Source organism: Amborella trichopoda, chromosome 4 (assembly GCF_054954075.1).
Source record: "Amborella trichopoda isolate Santa Cruz 75 chromosome 4, AtrichopodaSantaCruz75HAP2 v2.0, whole genome shotgun sequence".
In the NCBI taxonomy this organism is placed as follows: domain Eukaryota; kingdom Viridiplantae; phylum Streptophyta; class Magnoliopsida; order Amborellales; family Amborellaceae; genus Amborella; species Amborella trichopoda.
Window position 1 is genome coordinate 53,071,815 of NC_142339.1, and position 16,620 is coordinate 53,088,434.

The following is a 16,620-nucleotide window of genomic DNA, read 5'->3' on the forward strand; positions in this document are numbered from 1 at the left end:
ACGGATGTACCTCAAAAATTGATCGAAAAAGGTAGTTTTAATGTTGAAAAACCCTTTGATTGATCATCTCGATATCAAGATGTATGACCATGAAAAATAAAAAGATTTTAAGTCTAAAAAATAGTGCATTTTACAACATATTATCTACACCGTCCATTTTCAAGATTTTCATATGTTTATAGATCTACTTGATTTTAACCATTTTTAAAATTTAAAATCTCATAATTAGATATAAAAATAGATTTTGACGTAATCCTAAGAATATTTTACATCAAAATTATATACCATGATAAAATTTGAAGTCGCACCCTACCTCTATAGCTACGAATGCATCTGTATGCTAACTGCACCCAAATTTAATATATTATAACTACTCTATTGGTATTAGGTTGTATTTTTATATTGTATACTCCATTGCAGACCATATATTCATATCCAAGATACAAAGTGAATGTATCAATAGACACTCAAATGGGAAAATAACATCTTAATATTCATGTTCTTTTTTAAGATAATGAAATTTATAATGCAGTATTCCCATATTTCTTGAAAACTTAAAAAAAAAAAAAAAAATTTATAATGATTTTAAAAAAATTTAAAATTGCTTTAAGACTAGATCCTTTCGATCCACCAATCCAAATTACCAATCTGCCAATCAATGATGGTTTTCTAGATGGTCGATTCGAGTCACTGGTCCATTTATCTAAACAATTGGTATTTAGGAACCAGTCTTTGCCAAGGGACTTAGCCCTTGGGCCGGGCCAAGTTACTCAACCAAGTGTTCTAAAGGGCCTCGACTGGGTTTTGTAGGGCCAAAAGTTTTTTAAGAAAAGAGATTGTCTACAGAGAGACCATTTACCATTTGTATAAGGATACCACAACTATTATCACTCATTAGATATCAAATAAAAGGACACAGTTTCTATGCGGCCTACATATTGGAGAAATACGGGCTTGGCAATCAATATATTTTTTAAATATAATTTGATCGTAATTTTTAAAGATAATATATAATTTTTAACATGGAGATCATGAATAAGAAAAAAAAATGAAAATTATAAATAATAATTATATTAAGAAAACATTTGGACCATTAGTTACACTTGCATCCATCTTTAAGATGGATGATTTGTACCTCTGGACCACATATTGTAGAAATATGGTCCAGCCCGCATGAAACTATTTTCCCGAATAAAATGGCTTGGGGTGAGTCACGGAGTCCGAGAATTTTTGTTTTGAAACATTGTGTCCGGTATTTGCAAAATCGAATCAAAACGGTTAACCGGACATCGGTCTAGAAGCGGTTAAACAGTCGATTCAACCGTTCTAACTGGGAAAAGTGTTGAAAAATAAAAGAGAAACAAAAAAAAATCTACTAAAATATGAAAACATATTAAGAATGATTAAAACAAAATACATTCAAATGAAGTTGAAAATTAATGAAAAAATAGATTTTTAACGAATTGCTTTTTGAATTATAGTGAGTAGTAATGACCAAAATAATTTTTAATCTTTACACAATATGGAGAATATTAAAAAATTCATTACAAACCTCTTATTTTTGTGAAATTTTTTTGATTTTTTTTAAATAATAGTCAATCACCAAAATCGGACCCAGCCAGTTCCGATCTAACCAGGCGGCTAACAGTTGGATCACATGGTTTTTCCATCAATGATGGTGTCTAAGATACTCTCAAAACCACCTATTTTTAAGGATGAGAACGATTGTGGCATCTTTGTTCAAAAGATAAAAAGGAAAAGTTTATATAGAGCCTAGGCTTTAAACAATCAAATTAGAGCCTACCTCGAAAATTTCACTAGAAGAGGTTGTGTTGATGCCTAAATATCATCAAATTGATCATCTCGATATCAAGATGCATGGACATAAGAAAAAATTAGATTTCAAGTTTTGAAAATAATGCATTTTGTAATGTAATTTTTGACCGTCAATTTTCAAGTTTTCATAGATCTGCTAAATATAGATTATTTCTAAAGTTTTAAATTTTATAATTAAAGATTAAAATATATTGAGCAATGATCCTACGAGACCCTCCCACACCCATGTGTGTAGGACTCCAAATGATCACAAAAAATTAGCACAGATCTCTAAAAAAGTTATCACATGGGAGTGAGACTGACTTTTTTATAGATCTATGTCAAATTTAATGGTGATCCTCTGGGGTTCTACACACATAGGTGTGGGAGGGTCTCATATGATCATTATTCAAATATACTTTACTACTACAAAAATTTCCAATATTAAAACCATATTTTTTGAAACTATGCGAAGGTGGGCTCTAATTCGATTGTTTAACACATCTGCTCTATACGGACCTTACCCAAAGATAAAAAGAGCAGTCTAGACCTATCTCTCAAAAAAAAAAAATATAGAAGTCTTAATCGATTCACAAGACTCTGCAGTCCCATAGCTGAGTTAATGCGATTACTAGGAACGGATGGTAGATATTCTCATGCCGTGCCGTGCCGTGCCGTGCCGTTCCGTTCCGTCCCGTCGACCTGCAAAGCCATAAACCAATGTGGTGTATGCTGTTTAATATCGCAAGCGAATAAATCACACACAGGACGCATCGAGTCCCTTTCCTTCCCTGCCAAGTAACGACCAGGCGCATAAGTCCGAAAGCAACCGTATCGCATCGCCCTTTCAACTTCCATTCGACACGTCTCTTTCTCTCTCTAAAACTTTTATATTTTGCCCACACCCTATCTCTCTCCCCTCCCCTCCCTTCCTTTGATCCCGTCTTTCGCCTACAAATCAAAGCTGTCCCTTCTCGCGCATCCATCCAGCTCTCTCTCATTGTAAAGTGTGTGTGCAATCGGCTCTCAGATCTGCAACTTCTCTCAATAACTTGGTCTAGAAAGGAACGTTTTCTAGAGAGAGACGGTGATCGTTTTCTAGAGAAAGAAAGTGAAATGGCTTTGGAATGGGTGGTTCTAGGGTACGCAGCAGGTGCCGAAGCCATCATGCTCCTGCTCCTCACTCTTCCTGGTCTTGATCGTCTCAGGAAGGGCTTGATCGCGGTTACTAGAAATGCCCTGAAACCCCTGTTATCAGTGGTTCCGTTCTGCTTGTTCTTGTTAATGGATATATACTGGAAGTACGAGACCAGGCCCTCTTGTGAGGGGGCGGCTTGCACACCAACTGAGCACCTTAGACACCAGAAATCGATCATGAAGAGCCAGAGAAACGCCCTGTTGATCGCTGCTGCTTTGATCTTTTATTGGCTCTTGTTCTCTGTTACCCAACTCGTGGTGAAGCTCGAGCAGCTTAGCCAGAGGGTGGAGAAGCTCAAGAATCAGGATTGATTCTGGTGAGATAACCACTTTTACTTTGTGACTGTGTCTTCTCTGGTTCTTTGTTGGTTTTTCCCTCAGGGTTTGTTGTGTTTTTAGGGTTTCAATCTCTCTTTTTCTGCTGGGATTGAGGATTCTGTGTTTCCCTCTTTGGTCTTGAATTTACATGTCGCTATCTCGTTTACTTTTTTAAAGAGGGATGGGGTTATCAAATTTGTGACATATAAGATCTTTGCTCAGATTCAGGGCCTGAAAATGCCCCCTCCTTCTTTCCTCTCTTAAATTTCGTCAATTGTCAGTGTTAATGGTTGAAAAAGGAACAATATGTAGTTCTGTTTTTTTTTGGAACATATGGTTTTGCTTATTGTTTATCCATTGCTATGTTGTGTGGTGCATTCCTTTGGTTTGATTTTCCCAAATGTGATTGATGCTGGATTCTGCCGGATTTGCTTAATAAATTTTAGGGGCTGATTCTATATTTTTTGGTAGAATGTAGGGCTTCCCTTGCTCCCGTCTTAAAATGATTTGAAATTCTCTTCTATATAACTCTTGATGATCAAAACAACTGAAGCCGTTCTATTTTTTGTTGAATCTTCTATTCACATGCTGTACTGCTTCCTCTTGCTGAACTTTGTGTAAGCCTGTTATGTATAACAATTCGTCCTATAGGAAGATCCATTGCACTTCTTACGTATATGAAATTTATTTTCTATTTCCAATGTCATATGCAGTTGTAATTGAGTGGGTTAGAACCTATCACTGAGCTGTTGAATCTCATGTGTGGAACCATCACTATGCGCAGTGTCTCGATGAATGGAAATCTGGTGTGAAAACATCGTCATGAAGTAAATGTATGTTTGTTTATGAGCAATGCATTAAATGTAACCTGTTCCCTTGATACTGGAGAGATGATTCCACAGTTCCATAGTTCTTAGTACTGGTCATGCAGTTGCCCAACCCTTTACTTCATTTGAGCTGCTGGTATGTTTTTCATGAGTATTTCAAAAGCTTGATCATTAAGAGGCAACATTTTGATAAGGTGTTTAAGAGAACAAAGCAAAGGGGGAACCTTTTAAATGAAATTGAAAGGAACCAGTAACTTTATAGGCTTATACTCACTGAATGGAGAAATACCTATGAAAAATGCTTGGTTTTTGTTGTTTTAATGGCTATGATGCTTTAAATTGCATGGTACTCAGGGATTTTAATGGATAGTGCATCACATTTCAATCTATTTTATTTATACTGGCAATGTCGACAGGCATTTATGTATGTATGTGGGTGGTGTTTGTTCTAGAATGGACGCAATTGGGGTTTTCGCAATTGGTGGGAACATGGCATTTCTATCTATTTGTTTATACTGTCAATGCTGGAATGCACTTGTGTATGCGGGTGGTGTTTTTTCTAGTACGAACTCAACCAGTTATTAAAAATCGTTGGGCCAAATTGGAATTGCCCAGTTTGACCTGTAATATGTGGGTGGCGATCAGGTTATAGGGAATCCCAGACTGCCCAATTTCCACCAGTTCTCAAATGTTTTTATTCATAGTTGCATCTGCACACCGATATAGATTGATTGGTGAATCGACATTCCAGTTCGCTGAATCGAGATTCCGTGCCTGAAGGTTCAGGGTTATGATCCAGTTTTGAAAATCCTGGATGCAAGCTCCCGCACGGCTATCTACAGTGCTTTTTTTCTTTTTGAGGGAAGGTAGTGGTTTTTTATTAATGAAAGAGCACTATTTACATCATATGAAATAGATGTGAAAGGACCTTCTTGCAACTAACATTTACAAAGATGAACAACAGGCTCCCATCCTTAGCCAGTACATCAGCCACCTCATGAAACCAGGATGAAACAGCACATAAATTGAACATTTCTGTTATAAGATGGCTAACTCTTCAAGGCACCTCCACATCCTTGTAAACCCCTAGGATTACATCATGTCATTACAACAATCATGTTCAACAGTTATGGCTACCATGAGTTTATAACTATGGTTCTAATACCCTCTAGGAACAATTTTTGGTCAAAATGGAGTGATCGACCATGGCGTGGCCTGGAAACGGGATCATTATGGAGCATTCAAAGTCCATCATCACAGGATATTATTGGTTCTTATGGTATGCAGCTAACAGTTCAATAGTAAAGCAACAGAGGTTCTTATTGAAACTTAGGATCCAGGATGGGAGTATGATTTATTGCTTCTTTGATTTGTGGTACATGGAAACTACCAATATTTGCTTTCTTCACGTTGTTTGGAGCATGAGGAACATAGATAGAGGGAGTAGGTTGTTTGTGGAGTCTCAAAGAAGAGAGCTGCTCATCCTTGGTGTTGATCCTGGTAGAGTGGGATAGGAGGTCCCTTTTCAGTCAGCTCCTTAAACTATGGCTGGGGGGTTGAGTTACCGTAGACCACTTGTTTTAGGCATCGCTGTAGTCTACTTTCTCTTTTGGTGGTTGACCGTTCTGCATAAATCCTATCTATCTGTCACTTGGATACATGAGTCTATGGTTTTTGGCACGTGACAACACACAAGGGGGGCCCAACATTTGTATCTGATACTTTAGACACTTAGAACACCTTTGCTTAACCCATTTGGTTAAAATGTCACTAGGAAGTGCTAAAGCTCTCACAAGATCCGAACTACCTCACCCATTTCTTTTTTGACCTCCCTCTTCTTTAATCTGGAAGGCCAATGCTGACACATGTTTTTCTTTCTGTGCAACATAGCTCTTCATAAATATAGGATTCAAAGATGAGGATGTGTTCCTCGTATCTTATGCTATGAAGCAGAGTAAAATTGTAGACCCTATTCTCTGACATGTAGAATTTGGGTGATCTTACATGCAAAACTCAAGGAAATTTATCGAATGTGGTGCAGCATTGTGTAAGAATGTAGGAGATAGGAGATACTCAAAAGAGATGGAGAGGCATTTATCTCCATGCGGATGCGTGTCAGGTAGCTATTGGCAAGGGAGACTCCCTTGCTATCTATGTTGCTCTCCTGCCCTTCTTTATGACTCAATTTTCCACCTTTTTTTTTCTTTATTCCATTACATTCTTCTGCAATTCTTAGGGGCTTTATCCCTTTAGTTGCATTATGTCCTTTGGGTTTTTATTAGATCTTATTAGTGTATCCTAAAAAAATGCTGAAAAAGCAACTATTAGAATGGTGAGCATAAGGATAGCAACTTTTATTGGGACTCGAGTAGCATCTTTTCGAGATAGGAAACTAAGCATTGCATGAGGTCGGGTTCTCTGGACTGTATCATTATTATTGAGGTGGTTTTGCATGGCATATTAAAGAATTTTGGAGCCTTTTGAGCCTTGAACCATTAATCCAAAGACTAGTAGATATTCTGGAACTTCCATTAGAGTTGATGAATTTATTGAGATCTATGACATGTTAGTGATTTGAACTGGTCACTGTTCTAAGTGTTTGGAAGGTTGCCCTTGACGAGCCAATAAAGCATTGGCTTATTTCCTGTTTGGTCTTGACAAGGAAATGAAAAAACCAGTCAGTACTGGTCTTAAGACAAGTTGGAGCTTTTCGATTCAATATCTCAGTTTCATGTTTTGGATATTTGTTTTTCTCGAGACTGGTATTGCTATTGCAGATCAAGAAATGAGAGGGACTGGAATGGGTCGCTAAGCAGTCAGTTACTTGTGCAAGCTTAATTGTTATTGTTTGTAAGCCACATACCATGGCTGTAAATGATCCGGAGCTCAAAGAAGATGTGTGTGATTCTCGTTTGCTATCAGTATATTTGAAACTTGGTAGTTTCCGTTATCCTTTCTGCCAATTCAAAAGGAATAGCAATAGCAACAATTTAAGATATTGTTGTTTTAGATGTTGTGGTTGGGGTTTATCTGCATCAAAATGATTAAGGTTCTTAAAGAAAGCATGTAGGGTTGGAAGGATGGAAGCAGGCTCCTTTGATGCTTGAGAGAGCCATGGAGCTAATTGGATTCTTATATCAAGCAAAGATACTGCATTGACCAAGGCTTAAGATATTCGAATTAATCTGACAGCATGTTATTGGATTGTCAGGAGCTGAGAAGTGTTGTAGGAATTGGTATTTATGTGGAAGGCTGAGCTACACAGAGCTTCATACATAAAAACGTAAACTCAAAGTTGATAGTCCTTTGAAGAATTCTATGCCTTGGCTAAAGTTGATAGTTCTTTGAAGAGTTCATAGTATGCATTGGCTTGAAGAAGTGATATGCTTATATTTTGAAGCTGACACAACTATCACATTTTTGTCTCCCCTCTTGGATGAGTTTATAAGATTTGGAAATTTCGTGAAGGTTATGGTATTCATTGAGAAACCTATTAACTCAGCTAAGGATAATGTTTGGCTCCATACGTCAAATGACATGAAAATATTTCAAAATATTATGAAAACAGTATGAGCCACCATATGTGATTCGCATACCATGAAGGGTGTGTTTCAATTTGAACCTTTATTTAGTGTAAGCAGTATAAATTACATCAAGCTCTATGGCAGCATATAGCTTTAAACTAAGGATCTTATTCAATATATCAATTGCGCAACGCACAAATGATATATAGAATCTGGTGTCTTTTACTACCCGTTCGTTTAGAGTCTTGAGTTTATAGATGAGTCCAAGCTTATATGAAGTGACCTCACTTCTTGGTTACACGACAAACCTAAGATGAAATCGATTAATTGAAGTCCACTTTGATCCTGAAAGACCTGTCCTTACAATCTGTAGGCTGAGCTAGGCCAAATCCCAATCCACAATAAAACCAAAAGCAACCTTTTAGAAAATGAGAGGGGAAATAGGAACAAGAGTTCCTGAAAGAACTTTAGAAAAAAGAAAAAATATTGATAAGAAAAATATGAAAAAAATAAACACAAAAGGAATTACTTGAGAGGTCGGTTCCACGGGCTAGGCACCTGAAGTTGGGGCATTCTCCTCTTATCTTCAATTTTCACTTGAATTGGAAGGGAATTTTCCACCTAGAATTTTACCAAAGGTTTTCTTGAATTCGGAAGCATTTCTCCTCCTAAGATTGTTAGAATTTGAAAAGAACTAGGATTCAGATCTCCTAGGTTTCTAAGGTTTTGAGACGAGTTCAAAGAGAATTCAAGTTTTGGTTCTAAAATGCTCCCTTAAGGCGACTCAAAGCGATATATAGAGAAAAATACTTCAGATGGTGTAACGAACATCGCGATTTAATCTGGACTAATGCACATTGCCCCCAATGATGCAGCTGCCTCATTGAGACCTTTTCGGCCCAGCTTTCACAGAATCTCTGAGGTTTCTTTTTTATGAATATGCTCCCCCCTATGTTTTACTCCAGTTCAGTAAGTTTAAATACTTTCTTCATTTTCACTTGAGACTTTCCTATTTTGGTACCAATCTCCTAAAATGGAATAGTTTTTGCTATTTTGGGAATATTTTTTTCTAGAGTATGGTCCAGTGTGTCATATGTTCACCAGGCTAGTGGGGTCCAGGGTTCAGGGGCTTGAAAATATAACCAATTCTAGGGGGGTTGTCTGCAATTGCCTCCTTTGGTACTCATTTTGTTCTTTGAAGAACGAGTGAGCATCAAAGATGCACACACCTGCCACAGATGGAAACTTGAACTCCTATAATCAAATGGTCAGAGGGCAACTGCGGGTTAAGGCTGGTTGAAACCTCAACCTTCATGTTACTCAGCCATCTAGGACCCCTTTCACTGGAGTTTTTTTGGCCTTAGGAGTTTTTTAATACATTTTGACCGTGCATTAAGCCTGATTGAAACCTCAACCTTCATCTTATTCAGCCATCTAGAACCTTTTCATTGAGTTTTTTTTGGCCTTTGGAATTTTTTTATACTTTTTGCATGGAGATGTGTTTGGGTTGCACCTCTCCCTCATATAGCTTTTGATTATAGGTTTTTAAGCTGGCTTGAAAATGGAACTGAAATTGCCTTTAGTTTTAGTATTCCTTGCCCTTTGGACTCATCAAGTTTTTTAGAGCTATGAGCTTAAATGGTAGGTTCCAACTTGGGAAGGTTCAGAGGGGGTTGGTCTCTTCCATCACCATGGCAGCTCCCCATGGGATAGGGTCTGAGGCGATCCTCATTATTGAGCTTGTAAGGATTTCTAGCTGCAGGGACTTGGGTGAGGTTAATGCTCGGGTTCGTCTTCACTTAACAAATTTTCAGGCGGTTTCCTTTGTATACCCCAAGTCAATATTGGGCGATCTTCTCGCCTACAGTGGGCCCTCGGTATATTAATCTTAATTAGGTTGACCTCAGGATCATTGGGCACACCTTAATTGTCATCCTGTGGATTTGCAGCTTCGGCCTTTGCCATAGGGGTGTCTCTTTCTCTTTATGAGCATGTTAATCTTGTCTGGATTTGGATTGACGAAAATGCCCACCTCCTAGTTAGGGGTGGAAGTAAGATTAATCAATTCTTCTACTCTTATGACACCCATATCAATGAGGTCTTGTACTCCATGTCTTCTTCTGTGCGTTCGTAATTCTGATGTCACTTGCAGTATTTTGATTCATCTCTGATGAGGTTGGGAGAAATTAAAGACAGATGATTCAACAAGCTTATGTTTAAGTAATAATAATCGTTCTTCTGAATGGGTGACTTCCCTAGGCGTGCTTCTTTGCATCATTCATGTGAATGAATGAGCTTTGCCTATATCCTAAGGCCATTTTGAAGGAACTCAGGCTTAGATTGAGCTAATGGCTTGTTGATTATTACTTGGTTAATTTCACCACTAGGTGAGTTGAGCTTTTGGCTCGTTGATTATATCTTGGTTAATTTTGCCACTAGGTGAGATGACGAACTGCTAAAACATTTCACTGGGGTTGACACGTGGGTGAGCCCTCAAATGATTTTTTTATGCCAAGAGGGGCTGGTTATGTCTATACCGTTCTTGGACATGTAAGTCGGGATTGCCTGTCCTGGAAAACTTGTTTCTAAATTCAGGCATGATGAATCTTGTCGGCAAATCTTCAAGATTTCCGAGGGTTGGGTTAGTTGCACATACGCTTTTGGGGATGAGGAATCATGATACCCCATCCTTACCAAGGTGCCTTGAGAGACATTCATGGTATCCTCCATTTCGGCTAATCGAGCTATCTATATAGGTGTAACTTCGCAGGCTTGCCTAGCATTGGCTAGTATGACTATGTTTGTGGTTGATAGACTGGCTGGGTCGCCCCCAAGGTCGGACTTGGGGAACCGACTTGGCATGATCTATTGTGGGGTTTTACTGAGGTGGTTGGGTTGAAGGTGTTTAATCCCACGTGGGATATAGCCCTAATTCATTACGCTTTGGGGGAAAACTTGCAGGATAGGGTGTTCATCAAATGTTTGAGAAGGACCCACATGAGTACTGCGGGACTTTGGATTCTATTCAATGGCCTAGACCTTGATTGTAGGTTTTGGTTCAGTGGATATCGGCTTCCTTGGCATGAAGGCTGATGACTAGAATTGGATTCTGACTAGATGCTCTACTCCGAGTATGTGATATCTGATTCAAGCGATTAGAAGCTGGCCCTGGAGGTTAACTCAGTTTAGGTTGGTTGGCTCAAGGTTATCGAAAGTTCCTACCTTGGCTCGACCAGCTTGGTTCGTTCCTCATTTATGTAGGATCGCACCTGGCCTTGTTCTGCAAGCATTTTATGAATTTTGGACCATGTTAATTTGGTGATCGGCAATCCCTAAATTGTATCCATTGGGAGTTCCAATGAGATCGGGATGTCTTTCTATGGTCCCATATAGATGGAGGTCTGGCTCACTCACTAAGGCATCATGGGTCTAAGGGGCATGGTGCTTCCCAGACTGGTAGTTCGATGCCTTGGACCGGAACGAAGATGAGGCCAAAGACTCGGCAGTGGTGGTTTGCTCGAATCTAATCGAATTTAGCACATACCGGACGAAGTTTTGAAAAATTCACCCTAAAGTTCCTCGGGTGAAGGTACAAGGTCGGGTTCTTAAAAAAACAAAGGTGGAATTGCGGTTTAGTCTTGGTACCCACTTATGAGCCACGAGCCAACCCTTATGGACAGTGCTATGGGGTCCTACTATGCGTGGGGTGCCTTCAGAGGTAGGAATAGTGAGAGTGCTCATATTAAAGTCACACAACAACCAACCGTCATGATCTGTCCCGATTTTAGGAGCTAGGTGCGTCTGATGACTTTGCCCCAACGGCAATTTTTAAAATTTTTAAGGTTTTAAAGTATTTATATATCTGCTCGATTTATACTGTAGCTTTAAATTTTATAATTAAATATGACAATAAATTTTTAGTCCATCACAAAGATTTTCAGTTCTGAAATAGCTTTTAATACTTTTTGAATGTGCACGTTGATTGTTTGGGGCCTAGCCTTAAGCAAACCGCACCCAATATTTAATCCCACCATGTCACCTTGTTACATCTTCGCAAAATGGAAATTCCTATTTGACGTCATGGTAATTGGCGTATCTTTTTTATTTGTGTTAATTTTGCTTTTTGATAAAATAGGGAGACTTTTTGTGATAATCCCTCCAGACGGTACATCTTTATTTTCAAAGTGCCCAAATCTCTGCGCACGAGGACTAGGGGTCCGGTTGATTATGAAATTTTTATAGAAAAAATATACAAAGAGACTATTTATTTTTAATACAAAGAGTTTACAGTCATTTTTGTCTGTTCTGAGTTGTCATTAATTGGACTCGAATTCAGTAAAAAAAAAAAATCTCAAACTTTGTGACACAATCCAAACCATTCAGCAATTGTGACCTTCTAATAAAAATAAATGATGTCATGAACAATTCTATTTTATATTATAACTTTACATTGACCGGTAAAGTCTGTGACACATTTATTTCTTAGGTACCTGAAATTATAGGGAAAGCCCATTGCAATGACGGGGACGAAAATCCGAGCATACGTGCTGCAAGTTTAATAGAAAATAAGGTTGGGTAACATTTGCCCCATTTTGCACTGAAAGTCCGAGGACCACAAAATAGTTCCCTGTAAGAAAAAACAAAAACAACAGCAGGTGGGGTTGCTTGGAGTATGAAAGTTTGAAATGTCTCTAGCGGGCTGTTGGGATTGCACAGTATGAGATTATGTATTGGAACTGCATACAATAAAACTATTTATTTTGGCAGTAGGAAATCGCAAGAATTTTAGATATAATATCATGTGGCCAGTGGTTATCATTAAGCATGCAGAAGGTCTAAAATAAAATTTCTTAAAACTATGCAACTAAGTTGTTGAATTGTACATCCAATTATAAGGTTGATTGATTGTGAACTCCCTATACCAAAAATGAATGCTCTTATAGCATGCAATTACTTACGGAAATTGTTGAATGCTCTTATAGCATGCAATTACTAACGGAAATTGTTTCATGCAGGCTGGATTGCAAGTAGGTGTTCAATCTAAAAATAATGGAAACTAACATACCAAATGTTTTCTTACTAGAATTATTATTACTAGTTTTAAAATTTTACTTAGTTTTCATATTCATAATCTCCAAGTTAGCGATTACATGTCCTTAAAAATTAAATCCAAAAATCCATCTCAAAAATAGATTAATTAATAGGCATGCATTTCTACATATGCGGGGTTGGCCACATAGAAACCAAGTCCATTACTTATTGATTTATTTATGTCATATTAAATCTCTAAGTTTTAGAGTGTGTCATAAAGTTCAAGCCGATTTTTTAGAGCCCTAGGCTGACAAGCCCCTAGATGCTCGATTTCATATTTAAGTCAAAAGTGATTGTGACCAAATGTAAATGGACCTAGGCTCTATGCGGCCAAGCCTGCATTTGTCGAAATGCAGACCTCTTAATAAATCTATTTTTTAGATGGATTTTAGGATTTAATTTTTAAAGGCATGTAATCTCTAACATGTAGATCGTGAATATGAAAATAAATAAATTTTACAAACTAGAAATAACAATTCTAGTAAGAAAATATTTAGGACCTTGCATCAATCTTTGAGATAGATGCTTTACACTTTTTTTTTTTTTTTTTTTTTGACAGTAAAGATGGATGTTTTACACTTTATGGGCCGCATATGTACAAATGCCGGTCAGCCTGCATGAAATAATTCTCCAATGTAAATAGTTTTGTTGTAATCGGTTTTGGGGTAATATTAAGGCTGACAATGGGCTAGGCGGCGTAAGCCCAGCCCTAAAAAAGTAGGGCCTTGGCCATGAACTATGGCCCTAGGGTTATGCTGGGCCAATGTCGGCCCGATTGGCTTAGCCCAGCCCTAAATTTTTTCTAGTTTTTTCTTTTATTTTTGTTCATTTGTTTTTTTTGCCCTGTCGTAGCCCATTTGGCCCAACTCTGATAAGTGTTGGACTTGGTCTGGCCGGGCCCGGCCCTGCCCATTCTAGCGAGGATGTGACTTGTTTGCAGCATTCACAAAGAAACAAGAATGTAATTATGTCCAGAAGGTTGCTGATCCTTCAGTTGAGAGATCGTTCCTTTCTAGTTTTCGGGAAACTGAAAAAGCCCTACAAGACTTGTGCACTTTTACTTTTTTTTAATCTTTTGTCTTTTTTTGACTTGCATACTTTTTCTTTTCCTTCCTTTTCCAAAGTGGATTTAACTATCTTCTCTTCCTACCTGAGGATGGGACGGCACCTCCCTGGTTAAAGTAGTCTTTTTTCATGGTGGATAGAGAAATGATTTAGGTTCCAACTGGGGAATCCACCGTCCAACCAAAGTTGGACGGCAGAGATTCGAAAGGGGGTAAATCAGGTGTACGGTCTTTCACAGTCTTGTGATTTTACAGATCTTCACCATTGATCCATGGATTAAAAGATGGACTTTAATCCAGGATCCTCTCCCAATAATGAAGAATATCATCATGAATAAAAGGTGCTAACAAGTGAAAGACATCATAGTTCCCGAGTCTTCAATTTGCCTGCAAATGCATATCGTGTACATGTCGATCCTTCCTTTCCTAGGAAGGGATAGCGTCCATTTCTACCAAATTTACCCTAAAATAGGGGCAATTAAATATATATGGGATTGTATACAACGAAGTTATTTATTTTTTATACGAGGTCACGATTATTTATAACCATCCGATATGAAATCTGATAGCTTGGATGTGTGTGGCAAAGTTCAAAAAATTTTATTTTGAAGTTTGAGCTTGGTCAATGGAATAAATGTAGCCAACCAATTTTACATCCAATGGTCAAGATTATTTGTGACTCTTATACCAAAGGTAAATGGTCTCATTGTATATTTTTCTAAAAATTAAATGTGCAAAATTATTAGGGCATTCAATTTAAGATTTTTTTCATGAGATAGAGGTTTTACTGAAGCTTTTAAATGACAACATAGTCTTGTAAAAATTATATTTTATGAGAGATTTACAATATTTAGATTTATCTCATAATTTAGCATTTATTTTGGAGTAGGATTTTTAGACGTAGGCTTTTCTCGTAAAGTTTTTGAGTTTGGGGTATATGTCGATTAAAATTAATAATTCTTATTAGGGATTGTATACAATGGGACCATTTACTTTTTGGGTGCGGTTTATACATAGCCGAGGTTCAAAACAATCAAATTAGAGCCCACGTTTAAACAGTGTCGAGAAATGTGGTTTCAATACTAAAAATCTTTGTGATAGCCTTAAAATATATTTTCATCTTTAATTATAAAATTTAAAGCTTAAAAAATAAGTGTGGATCAAACAGATCTATGAAGGCTTAAAAATTTTGAAAATTGACGGTCGAAAAATACATTACAAGATGCATTATTTCCAAACTTTGCAATCCATTTTTTCTATGTCCGTGCGTCTTGATGCCTAGATGATGAATTTGAAGATATATGGACATCAAAACAACCTCTTTTAGTGAAATTTTGAAGTGGATTCTAATTTGATTGTTTAGAGCCTCGGCTTTATATAATTTTTTTACTTTACCTTTTTATACAAAGCGGTCACAATTCCTTACAACTATTTGATGTGAAATTTCATAGCTTGAATGTGTCACAAAATTCGAAAAAATTCTTTTTGAAGTTTGAACTTGGTCAATGGAATAATTGCGATCACCCAACTTTGGATCCAATGGTCAAGATTATTGTGACCACCTTATATAAAAGGTAAATGATTTCATTTTATACTTTCCCTTCTTATTATTATACTATATGAATAATAATAATACATTTTTTTCTTTTGTCAAAAATAATAGTAATAATAATAATAATAATAATACATTTTTCTTCTAAAACACGTACAACGCATATGCATTTTGATAGTACAAATAAAACGAGTCCTCCTAAACGGGTCATTTGGCTGGGGAAGCATGTGTACAAATTGCTCCTTCCGGAGCATGAGACGCTTTGAAAAAACTTGTGGTTACTTCTTTTCCTACATAAAGCATTCAATTCATAAAAGAGTGTCTTAGCCACCAAAATCAATCCCTAAGCCCACCACCAGTCTACAGCATGCAGCATTGCACAGTTTGTGTTACAAAAAGGTAAACAAGCATCATGTTACCATTCCAAGAAAGCAAAGATGTCTCAATTTTTATAAAGAGGCTTGACTGTCAAGGTGTTTTCTATTCTTCCCACCTTTATTTCATGCTATTGGCAGAGCCAAAAGATATTCTACTCCCTTGGGAGTAGAATGTTTAGTTACTCCCTTGAGTAAAACCCCACCTAGAATGAATTTTAGGACTTCAAATTTTAGGGATGTATCAACTTCAACCCATAGATTAACCTCAATAAAAGAACTTCTTTATTGTACCTTCTATGCATCTGAAAGAAATAGTGTCTCGAGATTGAATAGAGACCATCCAATTTTTAGATGGTGTGATTTAAGTTTTAGAAAACTCAAATCTTAAATTTTTTATTTCGAGAATAATCTAGTGATTCTTAGGTGGTTCCCAAACTTTTAGATTGAAAAAAAAAAATCTCCCAAATAAATCATAATTGAGGGGGTAGAAATAAATTATGATCCCGAGGGAACATGGTATACATGCTCATTGGGAAATATAAGCTGTGGAGGTCGCTAGGCTGTCAAAGCACAAACTAGGGCAAAATATGCAAGGCTGGAGCCACGTTTTTTGGTGGGCCGAATGTACAACGATCCATCAACGAAATAAGTAACCCAACATCCCCATAAACTTTTTTTAACCTCCCATCTTTCATCCTTCGTCCTACTTCCAAAGAAAGAGGGATGAGACACCTAAAAGGAAAAGTATATAGATGGTAAATTAACTTTTATTATATATTAAAAAAGTTTATATAAGATTGTAATTTTATTTATAAAAGTAAAGTTGTAGTAATCTACACTGTTCATTTTTAGGTG

At 37.2% G+C, this 16,620-nt stretch overlaps 1 protein-coding gene across 3 annotated transcripts; it reads left to right on the forward strand.

Moving 5' to 3' along the window:
* Positions 1-2,393: 2,393 nt before the first annotated feature.
* LOC18422342 (uncharacterized) lies at positions 2,394-12,455 on the forward strand. 3 transcript variants are annotated; one of them, XM_020663312.2, is made up of 2 exons: positions 2,394-3,329; positions 12,168-12,455. In XM_020663312.2, exon 1 carries the CDS (start codon positions 2,932-2,934, stop codon positions 3,322-3,324), a length of 393 nt encoding a protein of 130 aa, XP_020518971.1. In that variant the 5' UTR covers positions 2,394-2,931; the 3' UTR covers positions 3,325-3,329; positions 12,168-12,455. The 3 variants fall into 3 exon arrangements, with proteins under 3 accessions (XP_020518971.1, XP_011621270.1, XP_020518966.1); XM_011622968.3 differs by lacking the exon at positions 12,168-12,455 and adding an exon at positions 4,044-4,424; XM_020663307.2 differs by lacking the exon at positions 12,168-12,455 and adding an exon at positions 4,115-4,424.
* Positions 12,456-16,620: the final 4,165 nt, after the last annotated feature.

What these genes read in the sequence shown, in the direction of transcription:
- LOC18422342 (XM_020663312.2), top strand. Translation starts at nt 2,932, where the DNA reads ATGGCTTTGGAATGGGTGGTTCTAGGGTACGCAGCAGGTGCCGAAGCC.